Here is a 26,368-nt window from a genome sequence, read left to right as displayed (position 1 = left end):
ATGAATGGAAGACTGACTGTGGATTTGTGTTTGTCTAAATGCTTACATTTAAATGAGGCTGAGCAGCAGTCAGGTCTAAAAATCGCTGGAACCATGTCTGTTTACAGAAAAGCTTCTTTGATAGTTTTTAATAAGAGGCCTTCAATCACATTATGATCCTGTGATGTTTAGCAGTAAGGATTGCTTTCATCGTGCATTTTGTGGGTTCAGTTCAGTGATAATGGCTTTACTTGCATGACCATATTCAGACTCGGCTGTGCTGTGTATGAATTCTGACATGAATTTAAAAGAAATTCTGGTTATTTTCTTACAGGAGAGGGAAAAAAATACAGCATTTTTGTTTTCAGAATTAAATGTAACTTTTCCTTTCTAACTCCCTGTCAGTTATTTGCACTTTGTGAGTTCCTGATTTTTCAGCAATTTCCCTTTCATATAGTGTATTACATTGCATATTAATTACATACAAAGTGAAATATTTCAAGCCTTTTTTTTAATTTAATTTTGAAGATGATGGCTTGCAGCTCTTAATGCTCAGAAATCCAGTATCTCAGATTATTATTCTACGATTAGATAAAAAATGTTGGGGCTCCTTTTACTGCATTGGAGTGGCGCTTGTGGCAAAGCTGAGGTGTTACTAAAGTCCAGATCGCTTGCTGCCTTCAGCTCATCTGGAGTTTGGGATTTTCCTCATCTTCCTCTTGAAAATACCCCATAGATTCTCTGTGTGGTTCAGGTCAGGCGAGTTGGCTGGTCAGTGAAGCACAGTAATAACATGGTCAGCAAAGCTTTTGGCAAAGTATGACGTACTTCAAAATCTCCTGTTTTACGCCCGCATTGACTTTGGACTTTGATTAAATACACCTGACCAACCTCCACCAAAACCAGCAGATGACATGGCACCCAAATCATCACAGACTGTGGAAACTTCACACTGGACTTCAAACACCTTGGACTCTGTGCCTCCTTACTCTTCAAGTAGACTCTTTGACCTTAATTTACAAATGAAATGCAAAATGTACTTTCATCTAAAAAGAGGACTTTGGACCACTCCAGTTCCTTTTCCTTCTGACGCCATCTGTGGTTTAGTAGTGGCTTTACATCACTGATATTAGCAATGCAACAGTTGTACCTCCTTTCCTAAAGACATCTGCGTGGTGAGTAGGGCTGCCACAAACGATTATTTTGATAGTCGACTAGTCACCGATTATTTTTGCGATTAGTCGACTAATCAGATCGTGCATCCATTGGACGTAAAACGTACAGCTTATTGCACCAGCATGCATCTGCTCTTATATAACTATCATTAGCTTACAGCTTTAAGTGTTTAAGGTATGTACTAACTAAAAATAAAGACAAGATGATAGTTTATTAAAGTTTAATTAAATTTGCAGATTGTTTCGGTGAAGTTTAATAAACTCCTTGCTTGTCATCCCATTCCAATGAACTTTTCACTAATACGGTTTGGTACACCACTCTGCAAACAGCCAGCTTTTTCAGCAGTAACCTTATGTAGCTTACTCTCTTTGTGGAGGGTCAAGCATTGTCATCTGGAAAACTGCTAAGTCAGCAGTCTTCCAAGTGACTGCAGTTGAATGTAATGCACTACACCAAAGGATGCACTTTCTGTAATGCTGCATTTTGGATTTTCATGACCTAAAAACTGTAATCGCCTAAATAAACATATCACTATATTTATTTCCATTCATGTGTAATGAATACAGAATATATGAAACAAAACACAATCATTTTTGCAATATTCTAATTTCTCCAGACGCAGCTGTATACTAGGGGTGCAATGATACACAAAATTCATGGTTCGGTTCGATACTTTGGTGTCACAGTTCGGTATTTTTTCGATACAAAAAAATGTTCATGCTTTTTTAATTTGTCATTTATTAAAATTATAAATATATATTTTAACTCAAAAGTACAGTTTTTAAATTTAATGTTGCTGAAACAACAAAATAATAATAATAAAAAAAATCTATCTGATCGAGAAATCACTCATCTTTGGAAAAGAGTTTATTACAGAGAAATGGCTCTTTCCAAAATAAAAGCTATAGTATACGCTTCTTCTGGTCTATATTCTCAGCAGCATATTAAACCTATCAGGTCCCCATAAGGAGAATCATGTGCTAACGGCTGTCTAAATGACTCGGGTAAAGTTTGTAGCATGCCTGCTTGTTGTTTTTGTCTGCTTCCACTTGTCTTTGCACTAGGATGATGTCGGCGTAAATGTGCAGTCATATTCGTTGTGTTCCCACTAGTGCTGTCAGCGTTAATCTCGTTAAAATGACATTAACGCCATAACGCGGCAAATCTCCGTTAACGAGTTACCAGGGATCGCCCCGTGCGTGGGGCTGGACGGTGTCAACACGTTAACAAGCTAACTGTGCTAACGCACTAGTTCTCACAAATTGAGCATTGCGTGGCACATCCGACATACTGTTTTACTTTTGTCCATGACGCGCTTACCTTCAGGGTCATACTTCACATGAAAACCAAGATAGTACCAAACGCCAGCTCTGGTGGGGGAGGTTCAATTTCGGGTAGCGTTGAGGCAGTTGCCATGTTGCAACGAGCTTAGCTTCTGTCTTGCTAGCTTGCGCTGCGCTCAGTGGATCCGCACTCGACAGTGCAGCCTAGGCGAAGTAGTCGAACGCAGATCCAGTGAGTGCTCAACACAGACAGCATCGTCAGAAGAAAAGTTGATAAAATAAATAAAAAATTTTGTGTTGTTCGATACATATGCGTACCGAACCAAAAGCACTGTATCGAACGGTTCAATATCGATATGAGTATTGTTGCACCCCTACTGTATACGTAATTCAAGAAAGCCCAATCCACACTGTGAAGGTAACAAGAGCAAGCAAGTTAAAGTTAAGAAATAAAAAATTTAAAAACAGCATTACACTCCTGACGTCAAAGTCCGTCAACATGATGGATTTGTCCCTGTGTGACTGGAAACTTTCAAAGCATTAAAGCTTTAACTCTTTGATTTTTTGGGGCTGGTGCCAAAACTCAATGTTTACAGTGCTTGTCTTACAACGCCGGAATGATTTTCTGTTATCAACCTTGGCTGTACTGTAGCTATGCTGATGTTACATCATCTGCACAGGGTCTCTTTCATTCCTCTTCAAACAGTAGCCAGCTGCCTGAGTGAGAGAAGGATTTTCTGACTCACATATCAATCTGCTTTCTACCAAGATTTTCATAAAGAACTGACTCAGAAATCAAACTAAAACTGCAACACCAACAACAAGATTTACCCTTTTGCTGTTTAACACCTTATGATTTAATTTTGATCAGATTCACTGCAGATCTCACACTGTGCATTCAATGTAGCAAGCACTATAGCTGCTTGTGGTTCATAAAACAGTTAATAAAACATAAAACAATCAAAGACTGTAAAACAAAGTCACCTAATCCTAACTGCAAAGAACATTTTAATGGCGTCCATGGATCTTACTTTAGTCTCGTCCACCCCATTCCTGAAATTTATTCTGATATTGGCTGCTATTTGGGTAAACCATCAGTGATTTTTATTTTATTTCCCTTTTAAATCTAAATGCATGTAATGATAATATCTTTGGAAATAAGGTAATGCAATGTGTGTGTAAGTATGTTTGCATGTGTTGAGGTCACCTTCTCTCCATGGCCCATGTCTTCATTCTTAATGTCGCTCAGTGTTTTCCAGTTCATGTTTAATCCTGTGCCTGCTGACCTGGTCTCTGTCAGCGACTGGCTGTTGACTGCAAAGCCTTCCCGGTCATACCTATAGAGATGACACGTACATGAATAAATATGCGTCGATTAGGCATAGCATTATAAGCACTGACAGGTGAAGTGAATAATACTGATTCTCTCTTCATCATGGCGTCTGTTAGTGGGCTGGATATATTAGGGAGTGATTGAATATTTTGTCCTCAAAGTTGATGCGTTAGAAGCAGGATAAATGGACATGTTTAAGGATTTCAGTGAGTTTGACGAGGGCCAAATTATGATGGCTCGATAACTGGGTCAGCGGGGTGTTCACAGTCACAATCTATTAATAGCAGCCCAAGGAAGGAACACTGGTGAACCAGTGACAGGGTCATTAATGGCCAAGGTTCACTAATGCATGTGGAGAGCGAACAAATGAGCTACTGTAGCTCAAATTGCCGAAAATGTTTATGCGAATTTCTGATTAAAAAGTGTCCGAATACACAGTGCATCACAGTTTCTTGTGTACGGGGCTGTATAGCTGCAAAACAGTTAGGGTGATTATGGCCCCTCTTCACCACTGAAAGTGAGGATCAGAACTGGAGCAGAGAGCAATGGAAGAAGATGGCCTGGTCTGATGAGTCACATTTTCTTTCACAACATGTGGATGGCCAACTTTGTGTGCATTGATTACCCACAAAACACCTGGCACCAGGATGCACTATGAGAATAAGGCGAGTCGGCAGTGGCAGGGTGATGCTTTGGGCAATGTTCTGCTGGGAAACCTTGGATCCATCCATGTGGATGTTACTTTTACATGTAGTAGCTACCTAGACACTGTTGCAGACCATGTACACCCTTTCAGTGAAATAGCATTCCTTGAAGTCTCTTTCCGCAGGACATTGCACCCTGCCACAAAGCGAAAATGGTTCAGGAATGGTGCATGAGGTATTTACTTGGTCTCAAAATTTCAAAGCCCTCAATCCAATCAAGCATTTGTGGGATGTGCTGGACAAACAAGCCTGATCCATGGAGGCTAATATCTTGGTCCAGATACCACAGCATACCTTCACGGATCCAGTGGAATCCATGACAAGTCAGGGCTACATGGCAGCAAAAAGGGTCCCAACACAATATTAAACAGGTGGTCATAATGTTATGCCTGATGGGTGTATGTCCAGGCATGCCTATGAACCAAAACACATTGGTATATTCTTTTTAAATTGTCATGCACATTATACAGAGAGCAGGGAAAAGAAATACGGATTTGATAAGTCAAAAGAAAGCACACCGTATGCTTGAGGACACAAGTAAAGATCCCTGGATACTGAAAATATTAAACTACACTAGATGTTCCATAAACACTGGACCTGAATATGTTCAGCAGTGTATCTATTTGTGAAAAAGAAAGTGTCAAAGCAAATGTGTGTATATTTTTTTACATGTTTGTTCTATGGCATTTTCTTGAGGAGTAACTAAACTCAATCACTAACTGCACTGTATCAATTATAATCCAAATAAGCATCTTCAGACATGTCTGAATCGCTCTTGTAACTGATTTCCAGACACAACATCCTGCAAAATATATGATCTGACATATGGCTGCCAAATGCATTAACAGACCATTTATCATTTTTTCTCTGCATACATTAGTATCCACATACACAGTTCATTCACCAAGTGAAAAATACAAATAAATAAAACCTATGCATAATAGTGTCTATGCATGCCTTTTATTAATTTATCTACCTTTTTAATATACCATCTAAAATCTTCATGGATCAGTGTGACTCCTGCTCAGCAGTCTAACTAAGCAGTGCAATCTAATCAACTCATCATCCAAATTCATCAGCTTCCTTGAATTATGCAAAGAAGTCTGGTCCAAACAATCCCACATAGCACTGCATCGCCACAGGAAGTAGAGTCAGACAGACCTCCTTTGTCTTTCTAAAGCACAGACCTAAATATAAAAAAGAAGTGGATAACTGTCTGGTACTTGACTAACTTCATTGTCATTCATTGACTGCTGCCAGCATGTAAACTTGAATAAGCACCAAACAGCAGCTGAGATCGAGAGGAAAAGCTGCGGATTAGAGGAGAATGGAAGGAGTGATGAAAGGAAGGAGGGTGCTGTTCTTTTACTTATTTAGCCCTTTAAATATCAACACCAGAGACCAATAAGACCAAGATTAAAGCTAGATCAATGCAGCCTACCCCTTCACTTTCTCCTGCACACATAAGTAACTGGCATAACTAACATAACGTACCCGTAAAAGTGGCCAAAATGATCAATCATGGAACAATTAGCAGAATTCATAATGCAGTCATTAACAATTTAAAAGTGTGAACAGAACCATGCCTTCGGGAACACGCCTGAAATTACTGTATTTACACTTTGAAGGTATGAGTGCTGTTTGACGCAATTTAGTGCCTACGAATAGATTTCAAGAGTAGCACACAGGAAATCATATGCACACAGAAGGATTGTTATGTACACACAAACACACACACACACAGAGGGAGAAAAAGGGAAAAAGCATTTTTGTTTCGACAGTGTCCAGACTTGGGAACAGCCTTAATGAGTGAATGAGTCATAATTCAAAATCCCTCCACAGGAGCTGCTAATAAGAATCCAGTTTGATGCTGCTCACCACGTTCCCATCTTTGTGAGGAAGTACAAAAGCAGTTAGGAGCTGGAAAACACAAATACTTGTGCTTTGTTTCTGTGGTGCTCCCTCCTTCCGCCCTTCTGTCTACATCCTGTCTCGAGTCCTGCTGGGACTGAGGGGGCACATGCCACCAGTCTCCAGCCAAGTAATCACTGGGGCTTTGCATTTATATTCATGTGTGAGACGCCTGGTGGAATTTACCATACTTCATTTCATTTGTATGAGCAATGCAGTAGGGTATTTTTTTTTTACAAAGAACTTCTTGATGTGATTATCGGTGCAAGTGTATAATTGTTGGTGTATTGCTGCACATCAGAGTGACTCACCAGGCTCTCAGTCTAAAGGCCTGTGGTATATCTGGGTTGACCATGACTGTTGAACTGAACAATGCAGAGAGAGATCTTCCCCCAAAATCAGACAATCGAGCTCCTTTGATGGCAACCACTGGCTGTGTAGAACCATCAAAATTTTCTGCCTGGAGAAAGAAAAAAAAAGAAGAAGAAAAGTGTCTAAGAAAGTAATTCAGGAGACAGAATGCGAGGCTGCAAAAGCAGTTGTGTTATTGTCTCTTACTTGTTTAGTCTGTGTCTGCAGCTTGAAGACACCAGAAAGTAATATTTGGTATGGTGTGCTTTCATAATTGGACAACCTACAAGTTAATTTGAAAGTCATTTTTGGATTTCTGCAAAAAGGAGGGGATTAGCTCTTGCAGATCGAATGAGCTTAGAGAAGAATAGTGCTATTTCATGCACATTCGAGAGTTATTTAGCCTTCTGTCTCAAATAGGAGACTCTCGTCCAAAAAATCACTGAAGGTCACAGGAATGATTTGACCGATCCAAATTTTACAGCCCAGAAAACCTAATCAGAGTGTTTTTGTACTCGAGAGCACCCAAAGAGAGATGTGTGACTACACATGCATGGCTGTATGCACACACACATACATGGGCAACTACATAAACACGTTCAATTAAAGAGTGCTCAACACTTTTTAATGTCAAATTGGAAATCAATCCATGGATACAAAAAGACAGAGAGTGAGAGAGAGATTACAGTTATTACCTCTTCGCCCCACAGTGTGACTGTCACGACTTTGCCTGTTTCGTCGATTATGCTGAGAGCCCTCTTGGAGACTTCTCTGCTGTTCTTAGTGGTGATACGGGATACATCCTCAGCACTCTTACATATTCCAATCACATCTAGAGGTAGAGAAAATCATTTTACAACTCCATCTCTTGATAACAGGAAGACAATATCCTTACAGTTGGGCATGAAAAAAAGCGTTATGTGAAGAGCACCTCCTGAGATGTCTCTACACAGTGTAGAATTTAAAAATGCCCCCTGGATATACTCTACATAATGTGAAGTGTTATCATATCATAAGCAGTAAAGGCCCAACAGAGCACAGAGCTGACACCCCTCTGATATTGCCAAGTTACAGCAGAGTGACATAAATGTCATACCAGGCTGGCTAACACCCAGAACCACTTTCCAAATGACAACAAACACACTCATCCCTCTTTCAAGTTTCTTGTCATGTCAAGGCCTAAACACTTCATTCAGGATTACTGCACTGAGGAGCAATGAGGAGCTCTAAGATAATAAAGAAAAAATGATAAAAACAAAATATTCAAATACAGATTTCAGTTCGACTTGAGTCAACAATTGCTTTGTTCCTTTACAAGATGGAATCAAAATGGCATGACTCCACCCATAAAAAGCATAAAGAAAACATGACTGAATATGGCAGATTTCTCCATCTAGGTAGTCTTCTTAAGAAGCTCATCACAATTTCCTCCTGCTATAACTGGATCACTCCCTGTAAGCTGTCTGTTTCAAAGTGCTGTAAACAGCCACATGATGGCATTCACTGTGGCATTCAGATCATTTGTTCCCTCAGATACATCAGAAAATGACAGAATTGTGCACTGATAGTCTAACCATGGAGGACAAACTGGTAGTGCACAAACATACTCCTGCTAATACACCTGAAGTTAAATCTGAAGTACCTGTACCTGAAGTGTACCATTTTCTGGTTGTGGCTAATAAAGCCGTTTGGCTTCTGGGTCAAAACCCAGCTCTCATCTCATAAATCAGGTACTATTTTGTGTTTTGCGGTCATTGTCTCCAGCAGTGTATTTCATAAAGTAATTATCGTCACACTGTGAAGAAACTGCTTGGTACCAGCATCTGCTGAGGTGTGTAGTCTGCTACATGTGCTGCAAACAGTACTGTAGTATTATAAAAATGCTGCTATGTAGTGACACCACTGATAAATTACCCCAAATATCTTTTCCATGCATTAAATTCTGTAAAAACAACAAGCTGTCATATTAACAAGATCAGACATTTACATCATATCTCTGATGGGTGATTATAGGTATCAGACAGGCGTTGACTACCTGTCATAAGAAAACACAAATATTTATTCATTAAGCAAATAACAAACTAAATAAATGTTTTATACCAAAATCTAGACAAGTCAGAAATTAATCAAGTATGACATCCATCCATTTAAACTATTTTTTAATCAAAAAATAATCATGTTTACAATGGGTTTTTTTGTTTTTTATAAAAAAGCAAATGTGAAAATGCACAGATAACAACAATAATTATATTTTAGTGTTAAAAACAACATTTGAATTAAAACGCTTGTGCATAAAGGTGGATTAACCATTACTGAAAGAGAAGAAATGAGTTTTGGTACAAAATACTGTTACAAATACTGTTTTTACTATTTTACTATTACTATTTTGAATATTGCCATCTCTGAAAAGCCTCATTGCGGGTGACCGTTGCCATTTCACTTGAGATAAATGATGTTTATAACATTATTTATCTCCTTGTGTACGTGAAATAAAACACAAAAAAATCTACGGGGGGGGGGGGTCTGTAGCACGTTTCATGGTGTCCTGAGGATTTACACATTTGTGTTCATGTATTTAACAAAATAACTACACTGAATAACAACACCTTTTTTCAGATCACTCATCTGGCCTTTCTGCCTTCTCTGCTAGCCTTTTTCTAAACTCTCCCCTTCCTACCCATCCTCCCGGTATTTCTGTCAGTGCTCTCTCAGCCCTCCTTAATTCCATTATGATTGAGACGTCATCCACCTCTGAACTCCATTATCACCACAGGAACAGGCTGACAGTTCTCATTACCATGTTATAATCCCCTATTTAACAAAGGAGTAGAGTGAGAGGCAGTCGAGGGAGAGAGCGAATAGAGAGTCAACAGATGACACACGGGACATGTAACACTGCCCCTCTGTGACCAACGCAAACACACTCCTACAGCTAAACTGCTCAGTGCATCTCTAAACTCTTTAGTGTGGTGCTGTGCTGGTAGTTTGCAATAATGTAACCATGTAATATAACTGTTCAGGATGTAAACCTACATGGAGCTTTCAATTGGTAGGGTACAGCCAGTTGCTTATATTTCTTTCTGACCATTAATTTCTTTTATAGTGTGTCCAGCACTTAAAAGATTCAACATGCCTGCTTCTGTGCTATCAGTTGTCTTACTTGCTCTGTTAGCCCATGACGCTACAACACTGGATTACTGTGCAATGCAAAAATCAAATCTCACACAGCGCACAGCTCTAGCATAAGACAAACGCAACAGACCTGAACTTTTCAACCTACAGACGCCAGCAGAATAGGTTTCATCCAAATAGGATTTAGTGTAAAATTCCTCTTTAATCTTGTTTTAAAAAGCTGTTTGTTTTTAGCTTGCACAAAAAATGTATTGGAATAAATAAAGAACAACTAAGCAACAAAAACAACATATTCCTGTGAGAATTACATCAAAAATCACAAACTAAAGTGAAGTCAGGCCAATAAAAATCAAAAGAGAAAACTGATTTAAATTTGACAAATCTCCCCTTCAAGGTAGTGTCCTTGCACATTTCTGGACTCCTTCCAGTCTGACTGCTATTTTGTTTTATTGTTAACTGAAGGCCCTTGTTTGTACTTGTGCAGACTATAAACATCAACTTCTGTGACGCTTTCACATTCAGAGCTCAGTCTCGTTGTACAAGTCGCAGATTAAACAAATGTTATGCATTGTTTTTTTTATAGTTATTAGTCTAGAGGGCATTCAGAGAAAATAAAGCCTGGAAAACAGTATATTTGTGTATATATATATATATATATTTTTTTTTTTTCCTCCCTTTATGGGTGGAGATGCAGATCTCTAAAACTGCAGGATGTAGCGTGCATACCGCCTAGAAAAAGTTTTTTTTCTTAATCTCTATTACCCTAACTATAAAAATGTCACTCATACCTGTACATCGTGACACTAATAAAAAGGACAACACTACCAAATTACTGTCTCTCAAACCTAATCTTCATTTGGATCATCCCAATTTATCTGCCATGAAGATAAAACTTAAATGTCACGCACACTGTGTCCAGGAGCCACAACAAAACTTAATAAAAACAGCAGAATAAACGTAATCGTCTTCCTATGACTTCTCTTACAGTATGCCTGAATTAACCTTGATTTTGATCCTGCCGTAACAAATTTTCCCAGAAAATCTGGCTTACAACTGACACGACCGTGCCTGTCAAATAGATTCGTTTTTTGTAGCATCTACACCTATGGCCTAATTGCCTAAACAGTAGAAGCAGAAAATCATGTCTTGTCATGTCAACAACAGCCCATTTCTAAAAACCATAAACCATTCTAATTTCACAAGCAATTTAAATTCACTTGTGACATACAGCAATTTCTCTTTCAAATTAAAAGTATAAACAAAATGGCTGGGCCAGACCAGTTTAAATTGCAATCAGATAGTATGATACTCCATGGGCAAAAAAACACTAACTGAACCAGAGTCATAAAGCCTTTATCTAAATGATTTTTGATTTTAAAGACAAAAAATGAATCCTAATTAAATGAGTAATATTCATAAGGTTTTCCTGTTAATGGAGTCAATCGAATGTGGTGTACAAGATAACATCACAGAGAAAAAAAATTACCTAAAATTTTGTTTTAGGTAAAAATATATAAAAATATTCTTTCATGGTTGAGAAATGTGTTGTATTCTTTGCCTGGATTGACTCACACAACAGTCACTGGTATGTTTTTTGTTTTGGCTTCTGATTTGTAAAACATACACACGCACAACACAGTTGCTGAATCACACTAAAGTTTCTATCTTTAACGCTCTGTTTAAGCAGTTGTTCCACAAAGTTTGAAGAGGCTGTGAGTCAGGTCATCATCAGAGCGCTCACTGCAGTCTGCCGATTGGTGTGACAAATTCCCATCTGGATGAGTTCATTAGTAATGTTTCTGAGCTGTGATTGCAAAAACCGAGCTTGTCAGATGCAGTTTGGTTTTGTGAGGCTTAAAAAAAAGAAAAAGAAGCAAGTAGTCACGTCTCCCGCTTTTGCCTTTTTTCTAACCATCCTTGACACTGAAGCACTACCTGCTCACTCACGGTTAAGTTTTTATTTTATCTGTTAAATTGGAGAAATGTATAAATAAAGTGTGATGAATGTTGTCTCCTACCAATGATAGCATCTTTGTCTCGATTTTCCAGCTCTGCGATGGGCACAAAGTCACAGTGCACTGTGGGGATGCTCTGATTGTCATCACATGGCACGATGGATGAGTGAGCGTGGAGGGTCATCTCGTAGTCGTTCTTCAGCGTGGTGTACTGTTTGTTGGCCGGCTTGAGTGTAGCCTTGGAGATGTAGTACACCTACCGAGAACATTAGATCAAAGTTGTTGACATCATAAAAATTTGACTTGAAAATCTGCAGTTTCCTGTACATTTAATGCGATTGATTGAGTGGGTCACCAATTTATTGATCGTGTAAAAGGAAATAATTATTAAAAGGCTGCTTGTGTTCAACCAAAACCTAATAAGAGCTGAAAACCTTCAGGTCCAACTAAAATGTGGTGCCATATCAGCCCCATCAGTCCTCTAATTCACCAGAAAATGAGAAGCAGCTGAGAGCGAGGCTGCTAAACAGCATAATTTAAACTCAATCTGCGAGGCTCACTTCTTCATTTACTCTCCCAAGTCTCCGATATCCCCCCTCTCTTTCCGCCTCCCAGTTTGTCTCTGTGACTCTCTTCTTTTTCCTTCATTCTTCCCCCTCTGATTTACCCCACACAGAGATGGGAGCATGAAACCAATGTGATAAGCATTCTGGCTGCTGAGAGCCAGTCACACCCACTCACTGCTCTGTCAATACCCAGATCACGAAGAGACGATGGATTCGTTCCTTTATCTTTGGAGGGCAGAGGACACAAATTGGATATGAGCCTGTGTTGGGAGTCACTGCCAGTGGCTGATACCTGAGCCAATGTGAATACCAAAATGATAGCGAGGGTTAATTGAGTTATTAAGCTCTGTGGGCGGGACTAAAATACGCAAGCGCTTTACCATCTGTTCTACCTGTCAGGTAATCGGACAGGTAGATAAGACAGGAACAGGTGGCTGAGATGATTTCGACTGGTGTTTACTTAATCTTTCTAGAAAAAAATTATTGTCAGTGATTATAGAAAGAAGGAATCTATGTGCAGTAGATTTATTTTTACTTGATTAAAAATGTACTCAGTTCTTTGAGGTTTCTTCTAAAACACAGAAAACTAAATTATATTTATATTACTTGCCAAAATGATTTGTATTCTTGAGACAAAATGAATGTCTTCAATTATTTTTTTTACCCACAAAACATTTACAGGGCTGAAAGTGCAAAAATGTTTCCTTCTGTATTAAGTAGTGGGTTAAACAAAATTTTGTTGCAGATAAAATTCTTGGTGACTCCTATGTTCTGTAACGTACACTGAACGTCATAAATCAAACACACGCAAACGGAGGAGGTAACATCACATTTGCAGGGTGGTGATACAATGAATATAATATATACATGGAAATCAAAAGAATTAGGATTTATAATATGCTACGCTCATTATAGAAAGATTTATCATTACAATGCAGCTGACACGTTTAACAGGACAAGGAAATTATTCACAGGTGGAGATAAACATCAAAATATCCAAAAACTGGTACACAGATTCCTATAAGTGCTTTTTTGATGAAGCCCATTGGTTATTTGAAAACTCAAGATGGTAGACAATTTCATATTAGCTGTCAAAAAAGGCAAGAAAACATAATAGTTTTCCAAAGTAAACTAGAAATCCAAGAATGTGTCACGGTTCGGGGTCATGTTGACCCAGCTTTCTGTTTCTCATGTTTTGGTGTTTTTCTAAATTATGATTTATGATTTGATTAATCAGTGATACTGTTTTGATTATGATTATTATTTAGTAGGTTTTGGTCAGTGTCAAGTCTGTCTCTCTCTGTCTAGTCCGTGTCTTAGTAAAGTGTGTTTTGCTTCCTGTTTTACTTTGAAGGTTCTTGTTCCTGTCTGATGTCAGTGTTCCAGATTTGCTCTCCCTGTCTCGTTAGGCCTTATTCCTCCCGGCTGTGTTCCCCTTCTGTCTCTAATTCCTTGATGACTCCCTCAGTGTATTTAAGCCCAGTGTGTCTTTGTGTCAATGTCACGTCGTTAACGGCTTCTACTCTCATGTTAACTGTGTGTTCTGTCTGCTCGCCTGCCTGCCTAGTTCGGTTTTTGTATTCCCAGTTTAGTGAGGTTCCTGTTCTGTTGCTATCAGCAATAAAGCTGATTTTTTTTTAGTTTATGTCTGCCTTCGAGTCCTGCATTTTGGGTCCTTTCTCTCCGTCTGCCTGCACACGGCCATGACAGAATGATCTTGATGTCAAATCATACACGACTGAACACAAAGTCAACTATAGAAGGCTGAAATTACTCAGAATTGTTTTTTTGTTTTGTTTTGTTTTTTTTTTATTTGCAAATATGGTTGTAGTAATAAACATCTCCTGCATGGACCTTTACACTCCTCACTGGTTACTCAATTCTCACCTACTACTAGGGCTGTTCGATATAACGATATATATCGGATGACGATATAAAAAACGTCTATCGTTTCATTTTACGTTATCATTTGTTTCGTGATGTCGCAAAATAAACTGTTTACGGCAATATATTTTTCATCGTTTTGATGGTCACTGTAGTGGCTATATTCATTTCTTAAAGTTCTCTCTTTCTCTTATATTTAATATAAACACACTACGGACGGAGAAGCGCCTGTTTTTATGGGTTGTGGTTAGCAAAAACGACGGTAACAGCATGCGTGTCCGCTTGTTTATGTTCCACATAAACCTTTCACAATAAAGCTCAAGATCCTGTTGAGACTTTTCAAAATAAACTGAATCACGTGAAAGAGCAAATTATTTACGGATGAGAAGTAAAAAAGATCCGCCATGTGCTAAAAAATCAACCTTAGACTCAAACGTTAGAACAGGCTTTTCCCTGCAGCACGCCGTGTAATAAATGCTCACAAAGAAAACGGCGGCCGTTACAACTTATGTCTAAAAATGTATAGTTTCATGCATCAGTTAAAACACTCGACTCCAGCTACATGACCCGCAGCTGGAAAAACTTCCCACAAGTCGAGCTGCCCGAGATTCACAGAATTTACAGAAAATGTTACATTTTTGTGATTTATATCGTTATCAGGACGATAGAGGTTTTATATCGGGATATGAGATTTTGCTCATATCGCACAGCCCTACCTACTACCACCAAAAATCATGTTGTTTATAGTGCCTCGGGATTGAATAAGATAGAGAATGGATTGGTATATCCTTACCCATCCATTCTGGATTGCATGTGAGTGTTAAAAATGTGTCTGTAGGTGCATATTTAAAAGTGCTTGGGTGCTAGGTAAGTGTAATCTACAGTCATTCCCCATGAACTAAACTAGGAGACATTAGAAGATGAACTAACATTAAATCTTGACAGTGTATTTTAACTACTTACATTAGTTAACCAAAGAAACAAACAGCTAGGCATCACAGTGTTACATTAGTTGCCTCACATTAAGGTTTTAGGTTTGAATCTATCCAAAGAGCTGTAGTTCACTGAAAGTAGCTTTTGGTGTGATGGTAAAAGGTTATCTCTGTGTTAGCATGTTACAAAATAAATGATTAAGAAAATTGACGACAGGGTGTGTGAGCATGAGAGCTGAGCAAAGGGTAAAGAAGCCTTCATGCATTGAACACATGGAATTCATTCAATCAAAAATTAAGAATAAATCAAGAATAAATTGGCATCGGATGACTGTTAAATGTCTGAACCTAGTCGTAAGCATGCTATCAAAGAGGTAAAAGGGTAATCCCTTTGCTTGCACAGCACAGTGCAATTTTTATTGGCCCACTGGAGCTTCACTGTCAATGTCTCATTGCAATTATTTTGTTTAACATTTGACAAAAAAAGGCCTGAAGAACATTCCAACTTCCCCTTTAGTGTGTTTGTTGGGCAGCTTAGATAATGTCACTACAGATAAGAATATCGCCCATATGGTTTTCACTGCCCTATGCATAGCAAAGAAAACAGTCCTCATGAACTGGAAAAATAAAAATAATCTTAATTCTAACCAATATAGGAATTATCTATTAGATTACATTAGTCTCGATACAGCCTCTGCCACCACATCAGATCAATTGCTCTGGGCTCCTTTGATTAGCTCCATCACCTAGTGGGGGTGGGGGGTCATAGTTTGGTCCCACCTTCGCTGTTGTGATTGGTGTGGGGGTAGGGACAGGCTTAGGGCATCGGGGGGGTTCCCCAGGAGCATCTTCCTTGGGGGGCTCAACCCGGGGTAGCGGTCATGGCCTATTAGGGGCTCTGTTGGCTCTAAGGTATCGGTTTCCTCGTGGCTGCGGGCAGCGGGGCTAGGGGAGGGTCTGTGCTGACAGACGTGGGTTACTGACCTGGTAGCCTGGCTGCCCCTGGGTGGGTCCGGGACGGGCGTGAGGTTCTGGGGGCGCTCAGTCTCTGGGTTGGGGCCCTGGCCGGGCCTCGGGGGCTTGGGTCCTGGTTGGTATGTTGCTGGGGTTGTGGGCGGGTGGGTGTATGGGGGCCCGGCCCTGGCGCAGGGTGCCGCCAGTGAACAGAGCCACCTGGGGGGCTCTTCAACTGGTGGGGGAGGTTGTTACACCTTGCAGGAGCTCTCCTCTCTTCAGGAACTCACTCTGCAGGAGGGGGAGATACAGGAGAGGTGGAGGAAGATCTCAGCCTGGGCGTCTATTGTCTTGTGTAGTCTGGAAGATGAGTCGATGACGGGGTGGGTGCAGTTTTCTGCACGTGGTGGGGTTGGGTGGACTGTCCCGGACTCTGTGGGGCCGGGCGTCGCTGCTGTTCTGGGCACCGGTCCGGATGGGCCTGGGCCCCCTTTCCCTGGAGGGTTGCGGAGTATGGGGGTGCCCACTGGGGTCAGCGGGGGAGCTGGCCCCAGGGAGGGGTCACTTGCCCCTCCCTTCCTTCCCTCCCCATCTCCAGCTGCCTCCCTCTTCCCGCCACAATCACCCACACATGCAGGGCCTTGGGGTATCACCAGGGTGCAGGGGAGGCTACCCCCCCTCTGTCCCCTTCTGGCTTCTTGTGCCTCAGTTTTATCTCACAACTTAGACATTCACATTACTCACACTCTCATCACACATACATATAGGATCTTGGGGGTGGGCATGCTACACGGACTCCAAAAGACCATCAGGGTGTACACCTCACCCCTGGCGTCGTTGCCCACCTCTAAATTTTAAATACACGTAGACATCGAGGGCTATCAGGAGGGGCTATGCGCTTACCTGCTGCTCTGTGGCAGGTAGCTCCATGCCCTCCTGGGTTTTAACCCTTTAAGACCTACCATAGAACCAAGTCCACCAGAGCTTATATTATATTTTTACATGTTATAGAGCCATTTTTGGGAGCATTTCAAGTTGCTATACCTCAATACAACGATTACAGCCTAAATTTTAATAACATGCATGCATTAAGTGCATAGTAATTACATAAATTGCAAAAAAGTGCAATAAACTACAAAAAAAATTTAAAATCGTTTTTGTTTTTTAACATATATTTCTAGTTAGAGAAATTTAAGAGGCTTATCCCTCAAAACTGTAAATACAAAAAAGTTGCACAAACTAGTTTCCCACCACAGGAAATTTATTTTGAGTGTCTTCATAGTTTTATTTGTGAAATACACCAATTTCTATACACTGCAGGAAAAACGAAAATAAATATTATAGTGCAAATTTGCAAAAAAGCAGCATATGCATCAAAATAAACTATTTCCAGCAGTGCAATATGAGTCCTAAGCATCCCAGAAACGACACAGAAAGTCATAAAGTCAAACATAACTTTTAAAAACACCAGTATAGGCTCATGAGGCCCTGGTGGTAAAAAAAAAACTACATTTCCGCGAAAATGACGTCACTTCCGGTTTTGGGCAGGTCATGGCGGACATGCGATAGTTCAAGCTGATGGAGTAGGAAGTGTTATGAACAGCTGATCGGATCGGCAAAGCAAGTTTCTGGAATATTATGTTTTTGTTGCTGCAAGCGCTTTTTATGCAGTTTTTGCAAAGCTTTATGTGGAAGGAAACTGTGACTTAGGACAAGCTGATGGCATAAGATGTAAGTACAACTCCTCTGGTTTCATATGCAAAAAAAATTATTGTGCTAGCTCACGTGGTTGCAGTGCTACCGGGATTTAAAAATAGTTACGCAAAACGGAGCGTGCCCGCTCTGACCGGTTTTAAAGGGTTAAATGCACCTTAGAACACACATGCATCAACACTACATATGAGCGGGCGGAGGCAGGTTTTGGAGTCTTCTCACACCCCCGTTCTCTGCGACCTGCTGGAGCAGGGGGCCAGGAGGAGGAGTTGGCCGTCCGACTGGGGTCTGGAATGTGGGACCTCCCTGCTGCTGCGGAGTTGGGGCGGTCTGCTTCTCCCCACCGCAGGGAAAAGGGTAACACCACCTGGGTCTGGGTGCAGTTTCCCCCTGCAGGGGCAAGGGTACCTAGACCCGGTTCTTAGAGTACGCTTGGGGAGTGTGATCGTGTGTACAGCGTCTCTTTATGTCTGTCTCCACGTTGGTTGAGTGTGGAGTAAGTGCATATGAGAGCATGAGGGTGGGAATGGATGTTTGTATCTGTGTGTGCCTGTATGCCTGTGTCTATATGTCAGGTTGGGTATCTGACGCCACCTTTCTGGGGACATCTCAGGCCCTCCAAGGTTTGGAGGCCTATCTCCCCCCACCACCACTTCCCCTGCCAGTGGCAGAAGCCCTCAGACGTCGGTGCGTTGGTGGTTCTTTGTGTCCGGGGATGGGCGCCCAGGTACACACCGGCTCACTCCTTGGTGGCTGCTTATCGGGGACTGGAGCCTGGGGCTCGCTCGGGCCACTTCGGAGGTGGGGTGAGGTGCTAGCGCAATAATTTTTTTTGCATATGAAACCGAGCCCCCGGCCGAGTTTCCTTGGTCTCTTGTGTTCTGGGGGCCTCTGGATGTCTGGAGTCTTGATCTCCTCCATACCTGCTTCATGCCCTGGAGGACGGGGCTGTGGCTCCCCACACCCTCTAGCAGATCATTACATGAAGGAACCTTTTAAAAACAAGCGCGTCCATGCTCACAGGTGTACACACGGGTGCTCACACACACAAACTACACCCTTTTTGGCTCCTACCTCAAAGCACACTGTGCGCTGTCGATATTACGTGCTGCACAATAATGTTTAATATTTAGTATTTACTGTTATATTCCCATATATCATCGTGATGTTGTTTATTGTATTGATCTCGTTTTCTTCTGCTTGTTTTCTTTTTTCTTTTTCAACAGGTGATCCAGGTGATTGATATATGTATTTTTTTTGTCTGCTTATTTAGTTGGTTTTTGGTTTTTTTGCCCTTTATCCCCGTCCCTCTTCTCCGCTGTTTTTTCCCCCTCTTCCTTTCTCCCTTTTCTTTTCCTCATTCAAGTCTGTCCCGTATCTAGCAGGTGAAAATAAAAAAATAAATAAAATAAACAATAAAAGGTGAATCAAATAGACCATTATGGCAAGGCTGGGATGGTCAATTTGGTAAAGTAAATCCGTTGGGCATCTTTCTTTGCCTTTAGACAATAATTCTGATGGCAAAAGAACCAAACGGGACAGGCAAAAAAAAAAAAAAAGGAAAAAAAAAAAGGCCTGAAGAAGTTTTTTACGTATAGTGAAGTACAGAGCTTATAAATCAAGACTAAAACCTCAGAAATGTATTGGCTGAAATTGTGTAGTAATAGAAATAATAGCCAAACTGGAAATGTTTAAAATTCGTAAAATTGAAGTGGCTAATGGGATTTCTCAGATTAATGGCTGCATAGAGACAAACATGAAAATTTTGGCATTTGTATCCACTTTTGAAAGATTGTTTTACTTATCTGCAGCACTATTACATGAATCTGTCTCACTGATCGTGTTTTTATGAATGTAGCCACTTGAAAGCAAGATGCAATGATTTAATAAAATTCTTATAATTAATAAATAATTATTCCTTACTATCATTTGGAATTTTTATAACCATACTTAAATTTGATCAAATATCTTGTTTGATTTGCAGCCCTGCAGTAAGCCCAAGGATCAGTGTCTGTGTCAGTTATGTGAGTGCAGCTGGAGCTTGTAGGCGTAGCATTTCTTTCTAATATGGATACTCTCTGACACGGGGTTTGAACCAGGGCCCTCTGGTCAAAAGATGATCCTATTACCACATGATATTTCCAAGATTCTTTAAGACCATCTGGTTTGGCAGAGACACACATAAGCATCAGTGCTCGACTTTCTAGTATTCAATCATACATGCCCATTTGCACATTGAGGGGGGTTACTGGTCATTTTAATCATGCTCACCCTCTAAACTTGAAGCGAAAAGAGACATTGCTTGTAGTGCAATGAAACTCAGTGTGACGAAAGCCTCTTTTATACTTAAATTACCACAGGATTTATCCACTAGACTGAATCTTTAAATAAAGGGTAAACCTTTGGGTATGTATTCAAGTAACTGTAGCCAAGTCAGTTTTTCAGAAGCATGGATGAATAAGACAAAAGACTACACAAATCGTAAGCAACATAGGAGCAAATAGATAAAGAAACATCTAGCAATTCATCCCGTAAAAATATTAAAAGATTATTCATCTGCAGGTAAATGTACACAAATATTTAGCAGCCCATAAGATTTTCTTGAAATATGTCAGCTTCATGGGTATCTTTCATATATTTACAGTGCTCAATATGTCTCAACCACACAGGTATCTATTTTAGCAAAAATGACTTAAGGAGTCTCCTCTATAAAATCGAAAAGTCCTCCAGACATGAGAAGATTTTACAGAAGGATTTTATTAGGCAGTATTTCACCGATGTTGTTTGAGGACCTGTGTGTGCATACAAAATAAATACCTGAGACTTAAGCCGCAAGCAGTGTGTAAATCTTTCTTTTGTCAAAATGAGTATTCAGTCAGATTTATTGGCGCGAATGCAAGCGCAAACCTTTCTTTACACTCTTGAGTCATAAAACTCAGTGTAAACACATGTAAAACGTATAATTTTTTGCCTGAAATTTCCAAGGAAGCACTTATCGCTTCAAGTGTGAATACAGATGACTGGGATCTGCTCACCTTGCCTTGCTCCACTAGAGAGAAAAACTTGTCCACTTCCTTGTTGAAAGCAGTGATCCTGATTTCACCCTGTTGACAAGCACGTTTCCATTTAACACCATTTCATTGCACATAGAAGGCAAAAATCAGCCATGTGTGACCATATTAAGATGCAACAGTCAGATTTAATAAGACCTCTCTACTCCTCTACTTACACTCTCATCCACTATTTCAAAGGAGAAGAGCTTGCCCTCTCCTCTGGAGTTACTCCACGTGCGAATGCTCGACTTGTTGGTGACTCTGGCTCTGATAGTCCACCTATGGAAAAAAAATTAAAAATGAATCTGTATTAATCAGTGACTGATAAATCACTAATCATTCAAGACCTCCTAGAGCAATTTTGTTCTGTGACTATAAAACAAATAACACTATTGTATATTATAAAAAGACTGATTGCTAGATAATTTTGTCTTTGGCAGTGATTGTATTAAAGCCCATTCGACCATCCATCCAATTCTGAGTCATTGGGGGGCTGGAGCCTGTCATAGCTCACGTAGTGCCAGTGGCAGGGTACACCCTGGACAGGATGCCAGTCGTATGTCAAAAATATATCCTCTTAACACAAGATCAAAGTTATTTTAGATGACAAACCATAAAAAACTGACTTGTTGAGAACTCACTGGCCTTAGCACACTAACTACTTACCAAAGTATTGTCAATTGTTTGGTCAATATGCTCTCATCTGGCCCGATAATTGGTCACTAAATCACCGGTGCTACTTTCATAAGGCAAAAAAGCATCTATACCATACAGAGCTGATCCATTTAAGTTAAGCTACTGTAACTAGCCTGCATGATGTTCCACCAACTTTAATCTTTGATGCTTTAGGCTACGGCTACAGCTTCACTGGCTCCAGTGTCTGCTGGTAGAAGTAGGTTCACATAGACCAAGCTCGATGTGAAACTTCCTTTTTTGTATGAATGGAAAAATTGCTCAGTCTGCTGGTATGATTTCACTTTAAAAAAAAAAGCACTCTTGTTTTAAGCACACAAACCTCCACCAAGGTAGCTCACTTTCTGGACAGTATTTACTTTTAAGGGAAGAGTGTTGTAAGTTGCTCCTAATGCACTCATTAGACTGTGAATGTTAGATAGAAAGCACTTGTATAAAAAGTGCTTGTATGAATGAATGAGACGTTATAAGTGGAGAATTTTTGTCAAATAAAAGTCCTTGGTTCATTAAAGCCCTGTACCTTGTAAATGCACAAATCCCTTCCACCGTGTTCCATCATCAGATATTCATTATGCAAATACAAACAGGACATTTAATATAAATACTTTGTTAAAAATAACAAATTACTGCAAATAAGTTGCCTTTAACAGCACAGCTGTGTGAAACTTAACTAAAGTAAATAATACTGCAGACTAGGGCTGTGCGATATGACCAAAATCTCATATCCCGATATAAAACCTTTATCGCCCGATAACGATATAAATCACAAAAGAATTAATATTTTCTGTGAATCTCGGGTAGGTGAAGTGTTTCCAGCTGGGCGTCGTGTACCTGGAGTCGAGTGTTTTAACCGATGCATGAAACTACACATTTTTAGACATAGGTTGTAACGCCCGCCGTTTTCTTTGTGAGTATTTATTACACGGCGTGCTGCGGGGGAACGCCTGTTCTAATGTTTGAGTCTAAGGTTGATTTTTTTAGCACCTGACGACTCTTTTTTTGCTTCTCATCCGTCAATACTCTGCATACATTTTCACGTGATTCAGTTTATTTTGAAAAGTCTCAACAGGATCTTGAGCTTTATTGTGAAAGGTTTATGTGGAAAATAAACAAGTGGACATGCGATGGTTTTACCATCGTTGTTGCTAACGACAACCCATAAAAACAGGCGCTTCTCCGTCCGTAGTGTGTTTATATTAAATATAAGAGAAAGAGAGAACTTTAAGAATATAGCCACTACAGTGACCATCAAAACGATGAAAAAAATATTGCCGTAAACAGTGTATTTTGCGACACCACGAAACAAATGATAGCGTAAAATGAAACGACAGACGTTTTTATATCGTCATCCGATATATATCGTTATATCGAACAGCCCTACGGCAGACACTTTAAAAAGCCTCCTTTTTTGTTAATGAGCATTCCAGCTCGGCACACATCAGTCACCAATGTGTAACACAACTGCACAAAAAGAACAATTTCCTAGGAAATTGAATGAGTGTCTCACAGTCTTTTTTAAAGTTCAGTGAAAGGGAAAAATAAAGCATATCACAACTTTCTTTTCAAAGAGTGAACTGGTTGTTGTACATCTGCCAAGTCCTGGATGTGCTTCTTGTTCTGTTTTTAACAACAGCCAGCCATGCTCTGCGCTTTATGAAGCAGGATTCTTTTTGACTGCATTGATAATTTTGCAGTGGAGGATATTCTTACTATAACTTTGCCTGCAATTAAATCCCCTATCATAAGAGCAGCTGCTGGCCTCGAGTGAACCCTATTTCCTGCTCAGTATGGATAAGACTGCTACACCAAGGTTTATGACAGTCAAAAGCCAATTATAGTCTGCTCTAGATGCTTTTACTTAACAATACCAGAATGGGATGGGGAAAGCCATGCGAACAGCCATAAAAGACCTTGCACACATAGAAAGCATCACTATATAATCAACTGCATGTAACACTGTGTCACACAACGACAACAAACCTCCACTTTTAATCTCACCCAAATGTTCATAGAAGGACTACAGCTGCTGAAGTCATCTGTTTTACTCACTCTAGGTACTCCCCAACTTCAAAGTAGGAACAGTCATCAGTTTATTACAACACCTAGAGGCACAGTTATCTTTACAGCCTACAATTTCAAACAGTGCTACGTTATCAGTGCCCAAACACAGAGAGAGTTGACAGGGTGCCTTCACTACAACTAGAGCTTGTTATTCTGTGCTCTTGTCTTTTTGTAGCTAACTTTAAGGTCAGAGACAGAGACTTATGCCTAATGAAACGATAAGAAACATGAGGGTGGGGGGGAGGGTGCAGTAAAAGCGAACCCTGGAGGTGAAACTGTAAGAGGGAAGGAAAAGGGAAAAAACGTGGTTAGCCAAATCCCCACCGGGCCAAATAACAAAATCAAAACCTCAGCAGCAGACCATAAAGACCCAGCAGTACCTGCTGCAAAAGTGTCCGTTTCCAAGGCAATATCGATCATTTCATTTCATTTCCATGCAAATGGGTTGTATAACATATGCACACTCAAGTTCACACAGCCACACACATTGTGAGCGAAAAAAATTAATGCTCATACATGCATGCGTCAACACATGCCCCAAAGTGCTACCAAGAAATGGTAGCAAGCGGGGAAGCAGAGTCACAGCGTGAGAGAAAGTAGTTTAGCTGATGAGCAGAAAAGCAACAAAATCAAAGTGAAATCATAAACATATACAGCTTAAAGTTTGTTTGGATATTAGGAAGAAATATGGGCAAGTCAGATTCAACTTCACAACTTTACAATGATCTGCTACAGAACTTAACTCACACACAGTACATGCATGTGAAGGGTGTCTAATGTAAGGTACAAGTGGCCACTAAAAGGTCCAATCCTGCCCACAGCAAAATGTCCAAATTGTTCATTTTTTTTTACCCAGATGTTTGATTTATCTGTTTTATATTCTTCTGAGATACAACAACACTATCTACCGCCCACCATAATACACCAAAGTAAGGTGGTTAAGCTACAGAGACATGTCAGCACGTTCCAACAGTTCTGTTTCTTTGTAATGACATACGACTGAATGTGGAAATAAATACAAAACTGGACAGTTAAAATTGAATGCCTCACAATCTAAGGGTTCATCTTCACACTAAAATAATTAGAAAGCATTTGGTTGTCTTTATTTTTTTATAGTCACTGTCTCCTAGGTCTGACCAACTTAAAATACATTTGAGCTGCATGCTAAAACGAGTCTTAGACCCCTGATGTATATAAAAGTGAGCAAATTTAGACCGAGATCACTTGCACTTACTTGCTTTGGTAGGGGTTGAGGCTTGCAATAGGATTCACTTTTGCTGAAGAACCTGGAGAAGCGCTGTTGGCCTTCATGGGCGAAGCTTTCATGGGTGAAACCTTCATAGTTAAGCCCTTACTGGGTGATGCTTTAATAGCTGAGGCCTTCATGGGAGAAGCTTTCATGGGTGTTTTTCCCGTAAAACTTCCTCCTCTGCCTCTGGGAGCTGAAACACAAAGAAGATACTTAAAAGAGTGTTGCACATTAACAACATGGTAATTTAATATTGCTGAAAGAGATCATCAACAATCTTGGAAATGGATTCACCACAAAAGCCATTTTCAAACTGAAATGGCAAACACTGGCTGGTTCAAACTTCTGAAACGAGAAGACTTGCTGATTTTCTCAGTGTTATTTTACTGTTGATTTATAGGTTTAAAACTTGGACTATTAACGTATGTAGCACGATCCCACATCCCACATCCGGTGAGACTACCAAACATTAGTTTCCATTCTATTTAATACCTGCATAAGCTATGTCTCTTATGTTGCAAAAGTAGCTTGTTAATAGTTTTTCATTAACTCTATCAAAGCTCCAACCACTGTGAGGTATTTATTAGCCCAACTACAGTGGTAGAGCACCTGCCAGTTTGCTATTAGGCAATACAATCTGAAACACGCTGCCAAAAATTTCAGCTAGGATTAAACATTAGTGGTAGTATTGTCATCTGATCTGTGAGCAGCTGCCAAAATAATAAAACGCCTGAAAAAGTTAAATTCTCCCAACAGAGATGCATGCTCAGAGTTACTTAATTCCCTGTTAACATCGGTTTGTGCCAATTAATAAAAATGTTTTTCTTCTTCGGGTAAGGCTGCCAATCAATTATTAATTTCATAATTACTATATCTGTACGTGCCTTTCAGTCATAGGAGAAAGAATAATTTGAATTAGTTATCAGACTATCGGTCTCATGGCCAAGAAAGCAAACATACTTGCCTTAATTATGTTCATGCGCCATGATTATTTTTTAACTTAGACTGAGTCAAAGACAGAGCAGTTATTCTAGATCAGTAGGAGAGAATATGGGAGGTTAATAATCAATGATTGCATATTTCTCGTCCTGTGTCTACTTCAACCACTAAATGCTAAAATTGTCAGAAAATATCAATATGAATGCTAATGGGTAATTACTCAAGCTGAGAGTGATTCAATAGCATAATATGGAATTTATGGAATTTAATTTTGCAGCGTTGATCTTATTTCTGTCTTTGTTATGTGCATACTCAACTCAGGACTAATTTAACTACCTCACATAGAAATAAATCAACACAACTGTATTTTTTTAAGTTAAGACGAAGTTTTCTTTGTATAAAATTAAAAAAAAAAAAAAAAAAACTCCACAAGTTTTGTGTTCTTCTTTGCAAGATACAACAGTTTGGACCAACCCACAGACTCATAAGGTGCTATCTCA

General features: G+C 39.9%; 1 protein-coding gene across 2 annotated transcripts in view; it reads right to left on the bottom strand.

Annotated features, from left to right (window-relative positions):
- The window catches only part of LOC146700298 (replication protein A 70 kDa DNA-binding subunit-like), a 49,432-nt gene that overhangs the window by 13,977 nt on the left and 9,087 nt on the right, over positions 1-26,368 (bottom strand). For both annotated transcript variants that reach the window (XM_085470460.1, XM_085470461.1), the window contains exons 7-13: positions 24,915-25,122; positions 21,103-21,205; positions 20,909-20,977; positions 11,888-12,080; positions 7,433-7,569; positions 6,698-6,846; positions 3,646-3,775 (exon numbers count right to left, since the gene is read on the bottom strand). In XM_085470460.1, coding sequence (XP_085326586.1) covers positions 3,646-3,775; positions 6,698-6,846; positions 7,433-7,569; positions 11,888-12,080; positions 20,909-20,977; positions 21,103-21,205; positions 24,915-25,122 — 989 coding nt within the window. The remainder of the gene's footprint in view (positions 1-3,645; positions 3,776-6,697; positions 6,847-7,432; positions 7,570-11,887; positions 12,081-20,908; positions 20,978-21,102; positions 21,206-24,914; positions 25,123-26,368) is intronic.

Source organism: Copadichromis virginalis, linkage group LG10 (assembly GCF_057382275.1).
Source record: "Copadichromis virginalis isolate Kocher_CV1m ecotype Utaka linkage group LG10, C_Virginalis_male_GT1.1, whole genome shotgun sequence".
In the NCBI taxonomy this organism is placed as follows: Eukaryota; Metazoa; Chordata; class Actinopteri; order Cichliformes; family Cichlidae; genus Copadichromis; species Copadichromis virginalis.
The sequence above is the reverse complement of the archived record's forward strand: the minus strand, read 5'-3'. Positions and strand labels throughout refer to the sequence as shown.